The sequence below is a fragment of the Myotis brandtii genome, unplaced genomic scaffold, assembly GCF_000412655.1.
Source record: "Myotis brandtii unplaced genomic scaffold, ASM41265v1 scaffold1680, whole genome shotgun sequence".
In the NCBI taxonomy this organism is placed as follows: Eukaryota; Metazoa; Chordata; class Mammalia; order Chiroptera; family Vespertilionidae; genus Myotis; species Myotis brandtii.
In genome coordinates, this window is record NW_005356174.1 from 379,175 (window position 1) to 400,167 (window position 20,993).

Consider the following 20,993-nt stretch of genomic DNA (forward strand, 5'->3'; position numbering starts at 1 on the left):
GTCGTGGGCGGGGAGGGGAGCCCGGACAGCTCGTGCTGGGACAGTTCGTGCTGGGACTCTTGCTGGCTGTGGGAGGCGGCGGAGGAAGTCCGGGAGGTTGCGGAGCTTGTGGGGCCCTGGAGCAAGAGAATGGGCGTCTGAGTTCCACATGCGTCTGGGACCCCGGCCCCCCAATCCAGCAGGAGGCAAGGAGCTGTCCCCTGGCCTCTGGTCCTTCCCTAGCCTTTCACTGGCTCCTGGTTCACCCCAGCTCTTTTAAGTGGGGCTTCAAGGGGCTTAGCCATTTCAAGGCTCCAGATATTAGTCGTTTCTGTTAAATGGATACGGACACAGTCAGCTTTCATTGACCCCATTCCCCCATCACTCTTTTTATTTTATTTTTTTCAGTAGCTGGGGCACAGGCTCTCTTTCTTACCCTCAGCAGATGGCACACCCTTTGCAAAGTTCTGTCATTGGACTTCTGTATGTATACCTGCCCAGTCAGAGACTTCCAGGCAAGCTTGAGTAAGGGGTCTTGCTTGCCACTGCCTCCATCTGTGAGCTCCAGTTAACCCCATGAGCACCTAGAACAGATGTTCCCTCCCCACCCCCCACCTGCAAAGACTCTACAGAGCACCTTGGAGACATCTCTTTGTACATTTGCCCCGTGACTAAGGCAGTGATCGCTGGAGGCTGCCAGGCTGGGTAGCCCAGTGTCTCCCTTTTGCCTGCAGGGCTGTGTGTGTCTGCGGAGCTCAGGAGAGAGTACCCTTCCCAAGTAGGAAGGAACCATTCTAGAGACAGCACTCCTTTACTAGGGTGTGCAATAAATCATTGAGCATCCATACATTATTTCTGTTTTTATGAAGGTTTCACATATTTTGAAAGGCGTTTTCTTGGTTAGATTATTGAGCCGGTCCGCACAGAGCTAGATGGATTGATGGGAAGACAAGTTTTCCCAGTGGCTGGATCTATGCCACCCTCTCTCTACAACCAAGGACTTAATCTCAAAATTAACTTTTCTTCTTATGTGGCCAGGCTTACCTAAGGGCCCAGAGCACTACACAATCTAAGACTCTTCAACATTTTATCTTCATTGTTGACCTTTCCAATCTTTGTTCTTACTCGTGAGTACTCAACAGTTTCATGGAAGGAAGAAAGGTAGGAAGGGAGAAACCTAGAGTGGAATCATTTCAGTGTAAATGATTAAAGATATAGTGACCTTGGATTTTAATCTAGCTCTGTTAGCATTATTAATGTGAAATCTTAGGCAAGTTATTCTGTGTGTGTGTGTGTGTGTGTGTGTGTGTGTGTGTGTGTGTGTGTGTTTTCAGCTGTAAAATAGGGCTTACGGGGGGCAGGGGAGTGTGAAGTACATAGAACAGGGGCTGGCACATAGAAAACATCAACAATTTTTAGCCATCATCATCAGTATTATCGTTACTGTTGTTACTATTATGCTATCATGCACTCCATCCTTCATCCCTATCTCTACCTTAAGACTGGCGGTCTTGCTTCTGGCTTCCTCTGCTGATGGGACTCTGGAGGATAGATTCCGTGAACTTCCAGACCACTGGCTTCGCACGACGTACCCTCGAGACTCTGTCTTTGGCAATACTTCTTGTGATCCCTTTTGAGGAGAGAAGAGATCCAGGGCTGTAATATGCCACCACCCAATCCTCCCATGCTTGTGCCTACAGAATAGCCATGTCCAGCTAAACATAGCAAACCCCATTGAGAAGATCGCTGGCCACTATGACCCTTAATTCAATCTGGCCCAGTCCTCACTTCACAGAGGATCAATGAAGTGGAGATATATCTGGAAGAGCATCCAAAAGCAAGACACAAATCTGACATCTCATCTTTTTTCACCTGTCACTCTTCAATGGTCATTTGTAGAGTTGACCATTTTTTCTCCCTTTCCCCACATCTTCCCTTAAGAATAAGCCCATGAACAGATGCTAAAAAGACATATCCCCATTTTTGACCAGACTACAAAGATGAGGGCAGCTGGTTCCTAAACAAGGCTGTGATGGGGCTCCACAGTGTAAGAGGGAATAGAGCATTCTAGCATTCCCTCTGAGCAGAACAACACTGAAGGAGCCCATGGAGAGGCAAGGGGAAGAGTTTCTATGTCCCATTTCCTTCCCCTCACCCAGCCTGACTGTGGCTCCCCTACAAAATCAGTAGTTTGATCTCTGCTCACCCTGCTCATGGTGACCTGCTGGCCCTGTTTCCAAAACAGGCACATGTGAATATAAATACGTATTGTGCGGCAGGGGCCAAGAAGGACTGTTCCCTCAGCTGCCCTAAGGCAGTGTCTACACGACAGATGAGGACGCATGGGGCAACATCTCAGCCAGTGATGCGGATTGATTGCATGCCTCATCTGAAAGATTGTGCAGAAAATAGTCAATGCGATGGCCAGACTCCCCTGCCCTCCCTGATTTTGAACAAAGACCAGTCTCCTCCCAAAGGCTGAGCAGAGGAGACGGCTGTGGTTTCTACACCATATTTTTCTGTGGGAACATGGGGATGTGTACTGTAGGGAAGGCAGGGACCAGCTTCTCCTAGCTTTTCCTTAATCTCTCCATGAGGGACATTAGATAATCCCTTAAACAAACCTCAATAGCTCAGTCTCTCAGAACTCCCTCACCCCGAATATTTCTATTATGCTTTCTGCTTTTTTATTCTCTTATCAACTATAAAAAAAAGTCAGCTCACCGGAGTGCTGAGACGAATTGATTTTTCAGATTCCCGTCTTTTCTCTGTTTCTAGACTCTCTTTTGAGTATTTCGTTGCAGAATCATTCTTAATATAGAAACAAAGAATGTTTATTAATTTTAATCTCAAGGGCATTAGAAACCTGGGGCTTGGGGACAAAGGATAAATTAAAATTAGCATTCATCTCTTTGCTAATCAAATTTATATATATATATAAAGTTTGACATTTTTTGCCCTGTTTGGCTAAGCATGAGTAAAAACAATTCAAAGAACTATATCATTTTTAAGGTAGAAAGTCGGTGGTTTATAGGTTCAAGGCATAAGGCATTTATTATTTAAAAATTGTAATATGGGCCCGAGCTGGTTTGGCTCAGTGGATAGAGTGTCAGCCTGCTGACCAAAGGGTGCCAGGTTCAATTCCAGTCAAGCACAAGTGCCTGGGTTTCGGGCTCCATCCACAGTAGGGGGCATGCAGGAGGCAGCCAATCAATGATTCTCAGCACTGATGTTTCTAGCTCTCTCTCGCCCTCTCCCTTCGTCTCTGAAGTCAATAAAAATATATTTTTTAAAGTTGTAGTGTGGGATATTCTGTGGGAGAATCATACAGGGGTCAGCAACTGTGTTTTCACCTCTTACAACTAACATGAGCATATACTCCCTAAGTGCTGATTTATCGGATTGACTTATACTTTATACTTTAATCTCCTTTTTCTCCCCTTTTATCATTTACTTTTCCCTCCATTTTCCCTCCACGTAGTAGGGAAATAATTTTATAATTTCATCTGAAATAATTCCATAATTTCAGAGAACCCCCAGAGGTCAATGATGGATGGATATCTAACTTGCCTTGACTCTTTGGCAGGACTCTAGGATGTTTAATTCGCTCACCTTCTTTTTCTGTTTCAGAGATGTTTGACTCATTTCTTTAACTATTGAAATTATTTTGCTGTTATGCAGGTGTTCATCTCCCCATCGCCATTTTCTGTTTCTTCTGTTGCTCAGTCTAGGCGTGCATAGAATGTCAAATTTATGACATCACATGTGACTCCATAGTAACAAACTGACTGTGAATACATGACTATAAAATGTTATTTATTCATATTTGAGTATATCCACTCATAATCATTGTCTGGGTCTTTAGAAATTGATCTTTAAACATCCAAATATTTAATGTGTAGCAATATTAATATTACTACTTCCTTTTAAAATATCTTTTAGCATTACTATATCACTCAGCACATCAATCCCATATATGGCTGTATATTTTCTGGTACTGTCAAAATTAATGACAAACTCATTTGTGGACCCAATCATTTATTATTGTTCATCCTGACAGAGTTTGGAGAACTTTCTGCAAATATAGAGACGATTTTTGTCAGCTGAGAATTTGTTCTAGATATGGTGGTTAGACTTCAGTTTAGCTTTAGTGTTTGGTGTTTCTTTCACAGCAAGACCATTTTTGTTTCACAAGGTCAAAGCATGTTCCCTCTGGCCAGACAGTGTGGTAGAATGATACTTACACTGTCTGTCCTGCTTAAACATTTAAGCACACATATGTCCCTCTTGTGTACACGCAGAGAAGCATATGTAAAATCCAGCCCCCAGCTTGGGTTTATAGGCTCCAATAATATTCTTCTAGTTCTGATTTTATCTTCACCCAAGTTCCATACCAACCTGAGTTGGTCAAATTATCATGGATTGAGATAGATTTCTGGCCTGTCTTCATTGGAGTTGAAGCTTAGTTTGGATATCAGGAGAGGTTTTAGGCAGCCTCAATCAAAGTCCTCTAAGGGGCCTTGTAGAGAGTAAAACATGCAGGTTCCAGGTTACACCGCCTGGGTTTCAATCCTTTCACATCCCATATCTCACCTCGATCCTCAGCAGGTTGTTTAATTCTCATAAGTCTCAATTTCCTCATAGGATGGAGATAATAATGGTATCAACATCAAATGATAGCTGTGACAATTGAAATAGTATGAAGTACTTAAGACAGTGGTTGGCATGCATGTCTTTAATCAATGTTAGCTATTACTTTTATTCATATTTTTGCCACAGCTATACTATAGAGTTCAAAGAGAAAAATCTTTAATTTAATCCCCATTGCAATCTAGGAACAGAATTTTAAAATTACTTATTATTTGTGTACTTCTATAACCAATCAAGTGTCAGTTTAATGATTCTTTCCATAGTGTTATGACAGAGCAAGAGGACAGGCACTAGAGCAGCATTTGGGAACAAAAGCTGGAAAGCTCTGAGACTCAAGTTCTACAAATTAGAACAGGAAGGTTTTACAGAGATGAGGGCTTGAAAGAGCATTTGATTTCTGACTGGTCCTTCCAGCCTACACCCACAATCAGCTTTTGCTTTTGGTCTCTTCCATGTAATTCAGCATTTATATGCTCAGTAAGTTCCTTGATTATTGGTCTTCTCCCATCACACACGACCTAGAATAGAATATGAGACTAATGACTATTTTGAATTATTTTATGTATTGAGATATAAATATATAACTAATTATTTCATTCGAAATGATATGAGTGACATTAAAGAATGATTTGTATGTTTTTTTCAGATTTCCTTATTTGTTTTTTAAAATTATTTTCTAATTCTTAACTTTGTTATTGAGCATGGAAAACTTCACATACATGCAGGCGACTTTATTAGTCAAGGTTCTCCAGAGAAACAGAACCAATAAAATATCTATCTATCATCTATCTATCTATCTATCTATCTATCTATCTATCTATCTACCTACCTACCTATCTATCTGGATTTATATATAGGTATGTAGATATATAGGCATATAAAAAAGATTTATTATGGGAATTGATTAATGTGATAATGAAGGGTGAGAAGTCTCACAGTATGTCATCTACAAGCTGGAGAACCAGGAAAGTTAATGGTGTAATTCAGTCTGAGTCTGAAGTCCAGAAAACCAACCGGGATGATGGTATAAGTCCCAGTCTGAAGGTCAAAGGCCTGAGAACCTGAGGGGATGTTGGTTTAAGTCCTGGAGTCTGAAGGCCCATGTGCCAGGAGCTCTGATGTTCCAGGGCAGGAGGAGAAGAGGATGTCTCTTCAAGAAGAGAGAGAGTTTTCCCTTCCTCCAACTTGTTTGTTCTATTTGGATCCTCAAGAGATTGGATGATGCCTGCCCACACTGGTGAGAGCAACCTTCTTTATTTAGTTTACTGATTCAAATGCTAATATCTTCCAGAAGCACCCTCATAGACACACACAGGAATAAACTGTTACCAGCCATTTGGGCATCCCTTAGCATAGTCCAGTTGACACATAAAATTAACCATCACAGCAGTGTATTTTTTGTTTGGCTTAGACTCTTCTCTACATGAGTTCAATCTCAGTAATAAAGTCAAAATGCAACACAATTGTGACCTTTTCATGCAGCCTTTCCAAGACACCAAAAATTGGTTTTGATAATGAAATTATCTTTGTCGGTTCTGGTTGTGGATAATATTTTTTTAAAAGGAGTTCCATAAAAGGAACTTGAAAGGCATTTTGGAATACCACAAACATGGGTACATCTAAGTGAGTACTCTCCATTTTGAAAACTATTTTTGATTCTTGCCATGGTTACTAAGAGTAATATACCCATTCCCTTGGCAGTGTTAAGAGGAATATTGTAATTTGTGGGACATGGTGTATATGCAAATACTCTTGCCAAAAGCTGATAAGTGGCAATTCCTTGTCCAAAATGTTGACTGGAGGCTGATGTGCATGTATCTAGGCTCTGCCCAGTGGCGTTTATGTCAGCATTCTGCTTATGTAGGTCAAGGTGGCAAAGTACAAAATCTGGGAAGGCTATCCAGAGGGGAGAGTATGCCATTCAGAATTCACCAGTGAAGAAGAGTTGTGTGGAAGTTCATATTTCTCGAGTCGGTCCATGTTGATTACCCACATGACTCAGCCGTTACTGCGGATTCAGAGGGCCAGAGAGCTGTGTGTGTGGGACCCTGGGGTGAATGTGTTTGATGGATTAGAAAATAAAATAAAAGTAGACGCTTGTGATTTAGAAAATAATTTTTGAAAAAAATTCTGGGGTGAGTCTTAAAGGTAATAAAGGCCTATAAAATATAAGGCCTTGAAAATAGCAGTGCCAATTAATTTCTGTGTAGACGAAGGCTCTGAGCTTTAATCCTCCCATCTGTAAACTAGGAATTAAATATACTACACATTGAACAATTTTGTTGTAAAACTTGAATAAAATCATACAACTAAAAGGACATAGCACAATTTACAGTAAGTTTTTAATACCACATACCTCCAAGGCAATTTTCATTCAAAAAAGTCTGCATGTTGCACAGGGGAAAGGTTAGTTGGAAGATGGCCAAAGGGCTTAAAAATCAGGCAGGCAAAATACAAGGGGGCGACCACTTTCTCATAAAGGCCAGTGTCAAATTGGGTCTTGCTCTTTTTAAGAAAATCATGAGGCGTTTTTTCCACCTTTCATTCAGCTTAGGCAAAATGGTCCATGTTCACCTCTTTTTTCCTCCATCCTGCCTTCAACACTCACTTTCCTAAGTAAAGTTAACAAATGATCCCATTTCTCCCATTAGTAACGGCCATTAGCAAGAATGTTCGACACTCACCAGCATTAACCGAACCCTAATTAGCCAAATACTGCCCACCACCCCCTTACAATGAACACCTTTCTTTCCCCCGAGCCTGCTAGGGCTCTCCTAAAAGAAACATTTGTAGAACTCCCCTTCTTAGCCCACTCTCCCTCACATCATTAATCAGCTGGCTAGGCCTCATCCAAAGGGGAAAAAAAAATTATCCAGTTTCCTGTTGTATGCAGGCCAGATGCACAAGTGCTAAGTAGGACTTACATGTGTGTCCTCCTTGTGTTCGTGTCACATGCATTGCTGCACCTGGAACTATGGTGTGCTAGGGACGCCCGTCCCGGATGTCACAGCGGCTGTGTGTAAGCTGTCTAGTCTCTATGATGTCCTGTCCTGATGACTGCTTTCCAGATGCACGCCTTGCATAGAGCAAAGCAGGCGATGCCTCCTGGCCTGGGACCTTCAGCTTGCTGTCCATCAGTTTGCTCAGAGAACCCACGATCTGAGAGGGATGAAGGGGACAGAGAGACTTTCTCTATGAGGTGGCTTTAAAAGAGAAAAAAATGTAAAAAAAGAAAGAGAGGGTTGAGATGCCTACGTGTACACACATCACACATCCCCTGAACTGTCACCAACTTATTTCCTGCGCATGGGTGGCAGGCACCAGGAACTCCTGGGCGGCCAGCGTGCTCATGTTCGTGCAATGGGCAGCTTGTTGCTGAGCAACAGCTCGGTGGTCTGCAGACTCGGCTTTGAACGCAAGGGCTGCTGCTGCCCAGGGGTCTCCGCGAGTTGCTTAACCTCACAGATTTGTGAAATGGGAATGATAATAATCCCGACCTCACAGAGAGAAGGGAAACAGGGAACCCCGAGGCCGCAGCACAATGCCTGGCACAGAAGAGCCACTCAGGACCCACCCTCTTCCCAGGTCCCCTGCCTCCTGATTCACCTGCATAAACACAGCGCAGGGCCTCTGGGGAGGATTTTATCTGGACCATGTGACCACCTAGGGAGGACCTTGCCCTGAACTTCAGTGCCCCGTGAACAGGAGACTCGGAGTCTTGTCTCTTTGTTTTCTTTTGGCCTGTTTTTTTATTTGGGGTCTGTGTGATTTCCTGGCAACAGCCCCGTTGGTGGTGAGAAAATATGTGTGTTTGCTATGTGAGGAGCAAGCAGCTTGTTTCTAGGGGTGCCCCTCCCCCAAGGCCCTTGCAGAATGTGGGTCAGCGATACATGTCCCTCAGTTCAGCACTGTTCAGAGAGCCCCCAGGCTAGTCCAGCTTGGATTCTGTATTTTTCATGATGCCTGTGGACAAAATTGTTTTTTGTGACATTTTTCAGTTCTTGAAGTTTTGTCTTTGAGATTGATTAACTTTCCTTTTTTTTTTTTTTTCTGGTTAGTCCCCTTGGCTGCGCACTTCTTCCCTAGTAAAATAACAGCTTGCTTCTACTCCTGTTTTCCTGTTCCTGTGAGCGGCATCACCACCTTCCTGGAAGCGTGGGTTAAATCTACGATGTTTCATAGACGGCTGCATCGTCCTCCCTGTCACATCATGTCACTCCTCAGCATCTTTTACTTGAGTTTCTTAATATTTTTCAAATCCAGTAACGTCCTCCCATGGCATCTGCTTTAAAAAGTAGCCTCAAGGGGGAGATCTGGGTATTTCCCCAGCCCCAATTTTTCTATTACTAATGCAGAGAAGGATGTTTTGAAACAGCCACGCTCGTGGCAGCTCTTACCAGAATTGGATGCTCGGGGGACATTATGTACATCCTATCAAACACATTCCGTGACACTTGGTCGTTGATGTGTCTGTCTCTCCTGCGACACCTTGGTTCTACTAGTATTCTGCCTAGTATGCTATACTCTGATGCAAAATACTGTCCTCCTTCCTCACAGGCCTCAATAAATGTTGCTGAAGGAATGAAGGATGGGTAGCTAACTTCTGAAATGAGTGGCTTCCCCTTTCTCTAGGACAGTGATGGCGAACCTTTTGAGCTCGGCGTGTCGGCATTTTGAAAAACCCTAACTTAACTCTGGTGCCGTGTCACATATAGAAATTTTTTGATATTTGCAACCATAGTCAAACAAAGACTTATATTTTTGATATTTATTTTACATATTTAAATGCCATTTAACAAAGAAAAATCCACCAAAAAAATGAGTTCGCGTGTCACCTCTGACACTCGTGTCATAGGTTCGCCATCACTGCTCTAGGACATGTTCAGCCAATTCACTTCCAGATCTGACCTCATGATGTGAAGCTGTTGTATAGAAAGGAAGGGGCGGGCATTCATCTGAACTAGGATCTGCAAGGCAACCGATGGATTCTATGCAAAAACATATATGAAGAAACTTCTAGGTGCCAGATGAGTGCTGCATGTGTTTATCTTATTTCAGCTTAACAACAGCTCAACGATGAAGGAAATAAAAATCTCACTTTGAAGAGGCAAGTTTCATGGGAGCTAAGTAACTTCCTGAAAAAAAAAAGAAGAAACCAAAATCCAAACTCTGATTGGTCTGACTTCAAACTTGAACCCTTTTTGCTATGTGACTGCCCAACAGAGTTTGAATGATTAACAGAGCTCAGCCAGGTAGAGAAATCAAGAACAGAGAAGTTAACTAATACTAGTAGGGGAAATTCTGCTGTGGTGCATCACCAAAATAAGTGAAGGTATCAAGTAAGTCCAGTGGTGAATACAAAAGGTTATTGTATTGGGGAGGAAGTGTGACAATTCTGCTGGGACAATAGGCTTTTTAAAAGTATGGATTAATAGAGTAGATGAGATTTCAGAGACCATCAAGAGAAATGAACCCATTTTACAGATGAGGAAACCAAGGTCCAGAAAGAAGAAAGAACTTCAAGCCACCCAGCAAGTTGATGGTGCATTCAGGATTCACTACCAGGTCTTTCTCTCTCTTCCTACTAAATCTAGCTACTCTCTTTCACTTCATTTTCTCTTAGGTTAGTCTGTCTTTCTCATTTGCTTCAACACAACAACCAAATGCTTATTGGGGAATCAGCTTTGTAATAAAGCATTATACCGGCTCTGGAGGGCCAGTGGCAAGAGACGTGCCTGGGGTTAGCAAAACACTTCTGTCTTTCTCTGTCTCTCTGTGTCTCTGTCTTCCTTTCTCTGCTATGGATGGCCTCCTCCCCGGGTGCAGACAGAGGTCAGAACACGCCTGCACGTGAATGTGACCTTCGTGTTTTGCACTCCTTATTACTGCGCATATGTTCCAAGGCTCAGTGTCATATTATGCAGTGCCCACTGATAAATGGTAAGCAGAGAGTGGACTAGCATGACTATGGAGAGCGAGAAAATGTCCAGATGTTAGTAGCTCATAATGTTTCAATTTGGAGGAGTGCTCTTGCCCAGCGCCATCACCAAAGGTTTGTCTTTGGTTTATTTGTGTTATCACAACAGTGACGATGGAGTTAAATGCAGCCTTTGAAGAGAGGATTTTGGGTTGTTTCATTTATATTCTACTGTTCTTTCATTAAACATTTCTAAATATTCACAGGGCCCGACTCTTACAAAAATAAATCAGATAAACCTAGGGTTCTTGCCAAGTCAAATATCTACAGTTTCTGGCAATTATGTAATTTCCAACTCCACTGCAGTAACTATTGCTGATAAGTCAATCGTCATAAAGAGAAATGTTCCAGACCAATCTTTATTAGTGTGTCCTTCACTGATATATGCAGCCTTTTTTTTCCTTTTTATTTTTTTTTTTGAAACAGAGTTGTAACTTTTTTTTTGTCCCTAGTGAATAGCTTCTCATCATAACAGTTTATATCTGGATAATGTCATAGTAAAATGTGAAAATGGTAAATTAAAACCCGTGAAATTAGGCTCCGCTGTTATTAATAAAAAGCTGCTCTGGTTTTCACCATTCTGTTATGATGGCACTGTCCTATAATGCAACTTCGCAGTAATGTACTTCTGGCACCGCGCGTTGATTTGGCCCAGACAAAAGCAATATTTAGAAAGTTAGTCTGTGGAACTTCTCTGGGAAAAAGGAATTTGAGAATCGTGTGCTAATTTAAATACCTCCTCCACACTGAGGTTAAACACAGTATTGATCAGAACAGGCCTTTATGGAGACAAGAACTGTACTCTTAGGTAGGAAGGGGATGGAATAAACGCACTGAAAATAGCAGTGTGCTCGCTAGAGCAGCGGTTCTCAACCTGTGGGTCGCGACCCCTTTGGCGGTCGAACGGCGAACCCTTTGGCGGTCGAACGACCCTTTACAGGGGTCGCCTAAGACCATCCTGCATATCAGATATTTACATTACGATTCATAACAGTAGCAACATTACAGTTAAGAAGTAGCAATGAAAATAATTTTATGGTTGGGTCACAACATGAGGAACTGTATTTTAAGGGCCAGAAGGTTGAGAACCACTGCTCTAGAGGAACTTCTCTGTGGGGTGTGATAGACATTGTTGGAAACACTATTAAAGGACTCCCTGGAGTCTGCCTTTCCTCTGTAGTGAGAGCTCATGTGCCATGAACTTATTTTATTGGGGTCCTTAGAGTTTTGTGGAATATTTTCACTCACATTATCTCATCCATTTCCTATAATAGGCCTAGGGCATTGTAGACCAGGAAGGCAACACTCACACTAGGCCCTGAGCAGTGTTCCTCCCAGTGCCTCTAGCAAGGAGAAGCCCTGGGATTCACCCACACTTTGTGCGTCTTGACCACTCTCCACCCTGCCCTGAGCCAAAGGAGGGAGGCAGTAGGTCCTTTTGTGATGCACAGCAATAGTTTTACTCTCCTGGGGAGATACTCAGTAGATTAACCCAGCTTTCATCTCTGGGAAGGGAAAGTAGCTTGACACAGTCATCTTAGTTTACTTTAAAAATATATTTTTTTATTGATTTCAGAGAGGAAGGGAAGAGAAAGCTAGAAACATCAATGATGAGAGAGAATCATTGATGGGCTGCCTGCCTCCTGTATGCCCCCTACTGGAGATCGAGCCTGCAATCTGGGCATGTGCCCTGACCAGGAATAGAACCATGGCCTCCTGGTTCTTAGGTCGATGCTCAACCACTGAGCCATGCTGGCTGGGCGAGTAGATACCTTTTGAGATTTAGGGTCAGGACTTTATGAAGGATCCAGCGAGCCACCTGGCTGTCAAAGTCTTCTTGGACATTGAGTCCTTGTCTATATGTGAGGCAGAGGGTTGGAATAACTGCATCCCTTTCTCCATATCTTTATTCACACAACAACAGAATGAAAGCCACAGGTTCATAATTATACATCAGTTGTCCAAGTGCCCTCTTTGGCCTTGCCCAGCCGCTATTTTACTGTGAGTACAATGTGAGATGACCATCCTTGGAAGGAGAGGAAGGAAGCCAGGACCCTCTGCCTTGTTTCTTCCAGTGGCAGCAGGGGTCACTATAGCCAGGCTCTCTTGCTTTCTGTGCTTTAGGGAGGAACCAGTGCAGGTGCGGTGAGGGCTGCTCTCCGTGTGGGGGAAGGAGTGCTGGGCTCCCACATGTTTCAGTTAGGGTTAGTTTGGAAATGAGGGCGATTGGAGTCCCTGCTGCTCTTGTTTTATCTGGGACTATCCTACAGGAATGGGGACAGGGAGAGGTCTGCAAAGGCAATTATAGTGTGAAGCACACAGCACGTTTGACAAGCTTGGGCTTTCTTCAAGTGTCTTCCCTGGGAGTTATTTTCTCTGAATTGGAAAGCTCTAGTTTTAGCTTGATGAACTGGTTTTGGCTAATTCAATTGTTCTAGCCTCTGCTGGAACTAGAATAATGCATAGTCACAGCAGAGAATGTGGCTTTCTGAGATGGCATTATGAATAGGGTGGCCAGGTTGAGCAAGTAATTCAGGGTGGCTAATGACATTGGCATTTCAGTTAAACAATGAATAATTTCTTAGTGTAAATATGTTCCAAATACTGCATGGATCCTCTCAAGTATTGCAAAGGAAACACCCATAATAACAGTAATTGTTGCCCAGCCAGTGTGACTCAGTGGTTGAGCGTGGACCTATGAATCAGTAGGTCACAGTTCGATTCCTGGTCAGGCCACATGCCCAGGTTGTTGATTATTTTCTTTGGAAGCATTTCTGAAAGTGCAGTGATTTGATCTAAAGTGACATGAACTATTTGTTGCCAGTGCTGTTAGATGGCAGCCTACACAGCCCATGTATGTTTCAGTGTTCTAGCCAGAGGGATCCTCCTGGGCACCTTTGTCCTCCCATCTCTCCTCACTCCTTCCCACAGGGCCAGGCACGACTTACTGAATGGATGAGTTTAGAAGCAGGCAGTTTGATTCAGTTCTTTCTAGGTTCTGTTTCTTTCACATATGGCTGCCCACATAGAGGGGAGCTCTGGGTTTTATTCTCTGTGCCAGGTGGTCAGATTACCTGGGCGGTCTCTGGCTGGCTGAGCAAGCCTAGAGTGATCTATTCTGCTTATGGCAGATTGAAGTTGTGAGGTCATATTGGGAAGTCCACTGTGACTATTCATCTAATTCACATCCTCCTTTCTAGTGATTTTAAGAAATACATGCGATGTTTGGTCTTTATCTCTCTGATAGCCATGTCTAATACTCAACTAGTCCCAAACTCAAATTGGGGAGAGAGCTTAGATTGCCACAAGTAATAACTCCAAATGTAAGAGCATTGGCCAGGAGTAACTGAGTCAGAGTTAGAGGGCCTGGCATTTAGACCTCATAATAACGTGAGTAGAGTAAGAATTCGAGTACCACCAGCATTCACCTAAGGCGATATAGCTTTCTTTGCATAGGCCTTGCAGTTTGGGCCTGTAAGCTTGGCAGTTGGCACAGTACATATTATAGTTGTGCAGTTGGGATTATTAATTGATTGGGGCAGACAAGCTCTGGTAAACCTGACTTGTGTGGCCCTCTGTGTGTCACCTTGATCTGATTTACAAAGGTATGGTTTGGGTGAGATGGGAATTCGGTTCCTGGGAAAAGGAGTCTCTTAGGTCCTGTTAAAGATAATTTTGGAATCAGTTTATGGGCTTTTAACTATTTGCCGATGAAAGCTTTTTTTCTCTTTCTCTTCAGGGGAATTTTTTTAGCATGGACGATAACGGGCCAGGACTGAATACTTCTAAGATAAACAAGTTCCATGCAGCATAGACAGCACGAGGCAGGTTCTGTCAGCTCTGTCTCAATCTCCTCAAATTCCAGAGACAGAACACATTTCCCAACTCTCTCCTGCCTCTGCTTATTTAACATCCCAACTCCGCAGTTCCATCCTAGATTTCTAGACATTTCTGTGTCACAGCTGTGAGGAAGAATTTCAGCTTTTTCATCTTTCATGGCGTAGATCTAGTTTTCGGGGAAGTCTGAAGCTTAAGAGAAAGAACACAAAATTAAGTATGGCTAAATATTTATTAAGAACATGAGACAAATTCCAAGAAATTACTGGAGGCTTAGAGAGCCTGATGTCTTTTTTTGAAATCACTTTGCCAATTTATTGGAAATGCTTAATTAGAAGTACTCCCTGATTGTTGCCTTGCATTTTCTCTCCTGCCAGAACATTCTATGGCTCCCAAAACTCACAATGACAGGCCTGATGCTTAACCTATATTGAGCTCCATCATGTCTACCTCTGCCTGTCTCTTCAGGGCCTGCAGAGCCCTGCTGGAGCATTCTCCTTGTCCAGAGGGATGATTACACACCTCAGGGAGAAGATTCTCCACATTTGCCTTTCCAAGATTCCTCATGAACAGAAAAACAGTCTAACATAGAACAAAAGTACTCATTTTACTTGGTGCTATAGGCTGAATTGGGTCCTCCATCCCACGCATATGTTGAAATCCTAACCTCCCAGAACCTCAGGATGTGAGATAGGGCCTGTATTTGAGGATGGAGCCTTTAAAGAGGTAACTAATGTAAAGTGAGGTCATATGGGTGGGCTCTAACCCAATATGACTGGTGCTCTTATTAGAAGAGGAGAAAAGGACACAAAACAGAGGAACGATGAGTGAAGACACAGGGAGAAGGTGGCCATCTACAAGCCAAGGAGAGCAGAACCTCAGAATGTGAGATAGGGCCTGTATTTGAGGATGGAGCCTTTAAAGAGGTAACTAATGTAAAATGAGGTCATATGGGTGGGCTCTAACCCAGTATGACTGGTGCTCTTATTAGAAGAGGAGAAAAGGACACAAAACAGAGGAACGATGAGTGAAGACACAGGGAGAAGGTGGCCATCTACAAGCCAAGGAGAGAGGCTCTGAAGGAACCAATGCTGTGGTCGCTGTGATTTCACATTGTCAGCCTCCAGAACCCTGAGACAGTAAATCTGGTGTTTAAGCCACCTGTTTGGTGGTGCTTTGTGAGAGCAGCCCCAGAGAACTACTCTAGTGGGATAGAGGCCGAAGGAGGGGGCCATTGCTTTATCGTGTGATTGCACACTAAATCAGAACTCTTCCAAGACTGCAAGCATGAGGGAAGACTGGGTCATCCTGAATGTCAGCAGCTTGCAGAACACTGTGTCCTGAGGAGCCCTTTCTGAAGAAATGGGTCAGTTCTGGGTGAGCAGCTCCCACTGGCAGCAACTTGTCCTCTGTCTTGCACTTTCTTGACTTGCATTCCGATCCGTTACAGCTCATCATAGCCATCCCTCCTGCCGCCTTTTCAGAACTCATTCCTGGTAGGGGTAACCACTAACTACAGGCGGTGGCTGTTTTCTAACTGTGCCACCTACTGATCCTTTCTCTGTAAATTCATGCCTAATCACCTGCTACTCAGCGAAATGCTGAATTGTTCAAATAAACATTGCTGGGAGAGCTAAGATCAAAACCGGCCTATGTGTTAGCAATCACCCCCAAAAGAGATGGGGAGGCCCAGTCTTTTGGTCCCAGCTGTTGTACTATTACAATCCTGCTCATCCACTGCTTTTCCTCATCCCTCTCCCACCCCCACCCACATCCCTGGGTGGGTTAGGTACTTCCTCTTTGGAATTCCTGTATAGTTAACCGTGAGCTTCATTCTAACCCAATACTTATATTGTGAATGACTATTCACAATATCTCCTTTACTAAACCTTAAGTTTCTTTAACTCCTGGGCTATGTCTAATTCATCTTTGCATCACTAGGGGCTATCAAAATATCTGTCAGAAAGTAGTTCTTTCTAGTAGGTGCTAAAATTTGAGCCTCAAGAAAGGCCTTTATTTGAAAGAAAAAAAAAATTTTACCTGGCATTGACCAAGAACATATTCCTGTAGGCTTTGTTCCCTGTAAGTTTTTTCTTTAGGTCACTTCTAATCAACAAACATGTGTTGAGTACCTACCATGTGCCAGGTGTGTTAAGCTTCAGGAATAAAATATGAATCCAACTCAATCAGATGAGTTAGAGCTTCCAGTCTATCAGAGAAAAGACAAGCTCGGGCATATCTCTCACACAAGTGCTTGCCGTTCTAAGGGGAGTGCCAACAAAGCATCTGAGGGTGGGAAGGTGGGAAGGTAACAATGAGGTTTGGAAGGGACCACAAGAGGAAGGCTTCTGGGAGAAGGTAACATTGAGGTGGATGACCAGGTAGTACACTATTCTGCTAGGACTACCATAACAAAGTACCACAAACTGAGTGGCTTAAACAACAGAAAATTATCTCATACTTCTAGAGCCTAGAAGCTTGAGAGCAAGGTGTCAGCAGGGTTGGTTCCTTTTGATATCTCTGAGAGAGAATCTGTTCTACATCTCTCGTCCAGCTCCTGGTGTTTGCTGGCAGTCTATGGCATTCTTGGGCTTGTAGACCCATGTCTCTAATCTCTGCTTTTATGTTTGCATGGTCTTTTCTTGGTGCATGTTTCTGTGTCCAAATTACCCTTTTTATAAAGATAACAGTCATATTGGATTAGGAGCTCACCTTATCCAGTGTGACGTCATCTTAACAAATTATATTTGCAATGACCCTTATTCCAAATATGGTCACCATCTGAGGTACTAAGGGTTAGAACTTCAACATATGAATTTGCAGGGGATGGAGGTGGGCGCAATTCAACCCGTAGCAGGTAGGTTTCAGGAGGCAGAGATTATAGGAGGAAAATAAGAGGGAAGTCCCTCCTAGAAGTAAAAACAAAGCAGAAGCAGGTAAATCTGCTTCTAATAAACTTTTGAACTACTCATTTCCTAACCATTCTTTTTGCTACCCTTCTAACATTTTGGTTCTTTAGTTCCCTCTGCTAAGAATGCCCTCCTTTCTCCCTGTCTTCTCCTTCCTACTCCAGCACTCTCTGTTGAATCCCGTCTGGTTATGAATTGAAGAGGCACTACCTTCTGGACAACGTGGGGTTCTGCTTTGGGCTCCAATCTTTAGGCCCCAAGAAGCTTTAGAACTCCCGTGACATTAGATTATCTACACCACGCCTATGGCATTCACACTTATTGCTGTGTGTTACCATCTTTTCATTTGTACATGGTTTTAAGCTTGACTACAGCAGAAACTCCATGTCAAAGCTCAGTGCTGAAAAATAATCAAAGACTAATATCTATGGTAGGTAACAATCTAAGATGTTTCACCAAGATTCTCACCCCCTGTATACACACCAAGTGCAATCACCTCCCCTTGAATTTGGGTAGGAGCTTTGCACATAATGGATTCCAAAGGTGACAAAGAGTTTTCCATATGCCGTTAAGTACCTTAACCAGTCCCCTTTGAATCAGTTAAAAGAAATATCATACTGGGTAGGCCTGACCTAATCAGGATAACTCTTTAAAAGAAACTGGAAACTTTGAGAGTCTCTGCTGAGTTTGAAGGAGCCACTGTAGTTACTACAGCTTCAAGGAAACAAATTCTGCCTACACTATTGACCCATGGAAACTGTGAGATAATAAATGGGTGTTGTAAACCACTAGATGTGTGGTAAATTGTTACAGAGTGATAGAACACAAATATAATATCTGTGCTGATTGTACATACTTGTGCAATATGGTCTGGAAAGAGGGCAGCTGATTCCTCTGAGCACACAGAGACAAATAATGTATGAGTCAGCTTATGCTGCCATAACAAAATACCACAGATGGGGTGACTTAAACAAGAGAAACAGTCCAAGATCAAGGCCCCAGCAGACTTGGTTTCTGGTGAGGCCTCTCTCCTCAGCTTGTAGATAGTCACCTTTTCTCTGTGTCCTCACATGGCCTTTACTCTGGACCCATGAAAGTGGGGGGAGTGGGGGAAAGGGGGAGTGGAAAGAGAGAGAGAGAGAAGAAGAGAGTGAGAGACTTGCTCTGGTGTCTTATCCTCTTCTTGTAAGGACACCAGCTTTATCAGATTAGGACTCCATCCATATGACTTCTCATCTTAATTACCTCTTTAAAGATCCTCATCTCCAAATAGAGTCACATGGGCTTTAGGACTTCAATATATTAATTTTTAGGGGACACAGTTTAGTCCATAAGAAATAGCTAATGAAATGGGTAGCAGAGGTGGGGGTGAGTGAAAAGTAGGAGAGTGGTGCAGCCTGAAAATTATTAGGGCATAGGTAGGAAGATAGAGAGACAAGTGTATATACTGAGCCAACAAACCTTTAGCCTTTAGTTCGTGGTCCAAGATGGTCACTTCTTTTAAGCTCCAATGCCTCCATCTGTGAGTTGAGGGTTTACATGGAATAATTTATAGTGTCCTTTCCCTGACTTCATCCCTCACCCAGATTTCTTTAACATCCCAGAATAAGCTAGGCCTCCTTTTTCAGTTCTAAAGTATTTGCATCTCTCCCTTATCTCACAATTACTTGTCAAATGTTTATTCCCATTAGATTTTAAAGTGTCCATGGTCATGGAATATATGTTGTTTACCACTCTCAGTGCCTGGCACAGTGCCTGATACATAATAGGTGCTTAATAATTTTTTATTGACCAAGTGAACAGTCCTTTATGATCTTGCCAAATGAATATGCTCTTGTTTCTATACGTTCAGTCAGTATTTAAGATAATCAGGCAGTGCTGAGGCATTTTCAACATTATGTGATTTTAACCAGTTAATGAACCCTACCTATTAGAATATTATTAAAAGGTAGGTCTTGTTTTGCTAATGGGCTGGACAGAGCTAATGGTAACCCCATCTGTAGAGCCGGAGGTCTTGGGGCCAAGTGGACTCATCAAGGATGCTCATGCAAGGTGGCCATTGGAATCACTGAAAGACCAGTGTTATTGAGAGAAACCAAGGTTGAAGCTAGAAAAGTGGTAGCAAGTGACAAATAGAGCAGGTAAGGGAAGGAAGAAAATGGGCAGCAAGTTTAGTAGACAGATGTTAGAAGGCATTATGGAATTAGCTGCAACAAAGCAATCTCAGAGAGTGGTTTAGAAATAAAACAGCAAGTGAAAAGAATGTGCAGGCTCTCTGGTGTTGCATTGTACCTGGTGTGCTTGGAGGCAGGTGGGAAGGCTGGGTTTGCAGACCTAAGGAATTACACAAGATAGGGGAAATTTTATGCTCTAGGTAGACCCTGTCTGTGGATTTACTGGATAACATTATTTGATATTTATAGTGCTCCACTGAAAAATGGGCCATAATCACATAATTAACTTTAAAGTCTGTTTTTATTTACAAAACTTACAAAGGAAAACATTTCCCATGGATTCCATGTTATGTGAAGGTTGATTAGATTTCAAGACAATTCACCAGCATTTTAAAATGTGTATTTTACTAAGAATATCCTAGAAATGTTTATATGGTTTGTTGTTTTGGGAAACCAAGCACCCTTTATCTTTTCAGAGTGCTTTATACTGGTAGGAAATAGTTCTAATATAGGTATTATGCTTACCAGTTTGTCAGTCACAAATTACTAAAATAGTTCTGTAATACCACTATTTTGCTTAAAATTATATTTTTTTTGATGTCTTTATCTTGTGGGAGCAAGTGCATTCATTTCCATTTTAAGCCTCTATTTGATATTAAAATTAGAACAACTTGTTCAAATCCTAAAGTTTTTATCTTGAATAAATATTTCCAAATTTTTATTGAGCAACTGCCTTAAGTTTAACTTTGGAAAGTCACCAAAATCTTTTCCTTACTCATTTATTTCTTTTGATCTGAATTCATTTTCATTTCCTTCCTTAGTAAAGTTACTTCATTGGGCATCTCTTTGCCCAGTTATAAACATTACATCTTTTTTTGTAGTGACTTATTTATATAGTACACATTTTATGCTTTTATATTTGGGAACATTTTATATGTGTATGGCCCCATATTGAATTGTTACCAGACTCTCAGTTTTAGGGCTGTGAAGAACCCTTTGAGGTTATCCTACATACTCTGCCTTTCAGCCTACAGATGCAGAAAATAAGTCCAGAAAAGCTGAATAGTGTGTCCCATATCACATGACAAGATAAAGCTGGGACTGACTGAAACTCTGATGCCTTAATTGCCTGCTCATTGACTTTTTTGTTATGCCATGCCACCTTGCCTGTAGCACTTTTTTTTCTGCAAAAAGCTCTATTGTTTAATTTGGTCCAGTGCATGGGAGGGGGCTTCAGGGGGTTGAAAGAATGGCTAGTAGTTCCGGGGAGAAGCTCAGGTAAGAGCCAGACCCCAGGGGAGGCAGAGGGCCCCACAGGCCTTGGCTCCACAGGCTCCTGGTGGTGCTGAGGGGGCGCCTTTGGAAGAGACACTGGCCCCGCCCAGCCTGGGCCCAGCCTGCGGAGGGGAGGCAGGTGTCGCCCATCTTCTTGATGAGCTTCACCTCCTCGCCCTGGAAGTGGTTCCC

The 20,993-nt window shown here is 42.7% G+C and overlaps 1 protein-coding gene across 1 annotated transcript in view; it reads right to left on the reverse strand.

Annotated features, from left to right (window-relative positions):
• Window positions 1-3,624, reverse strand: part of LOC102256566 (cytosolic 5'-nucleotidase 1B) — a 26,725-nt gene extending 23,101 nt beyond the window's left edge. Inside the window, exons 1-4 of the mRNA XM_014536906.1 lie at window positions 3,592-3,624; window positions 2,704-2,790; window positions 1,475-1,609; window positions 28-116 (exon numbers count right to left, since the gene is read on the reverse strand). Coding sequence (XP_014392392.1) covers window positions 28-116; window positions 1,475-1,609; window positions 2,704-2,790; window positions 3,592-3,624 — 344 coding nt within the window. The remainder of the gene's footprint in view (window positions 1-27; window positions 117-1,474; window positions 1,610-2,703; window positions 2,791-3,591) is intronic.
• Between the last annotated feature and the right edge of the window lie 17,369 nt (window positions 3,625-20,993).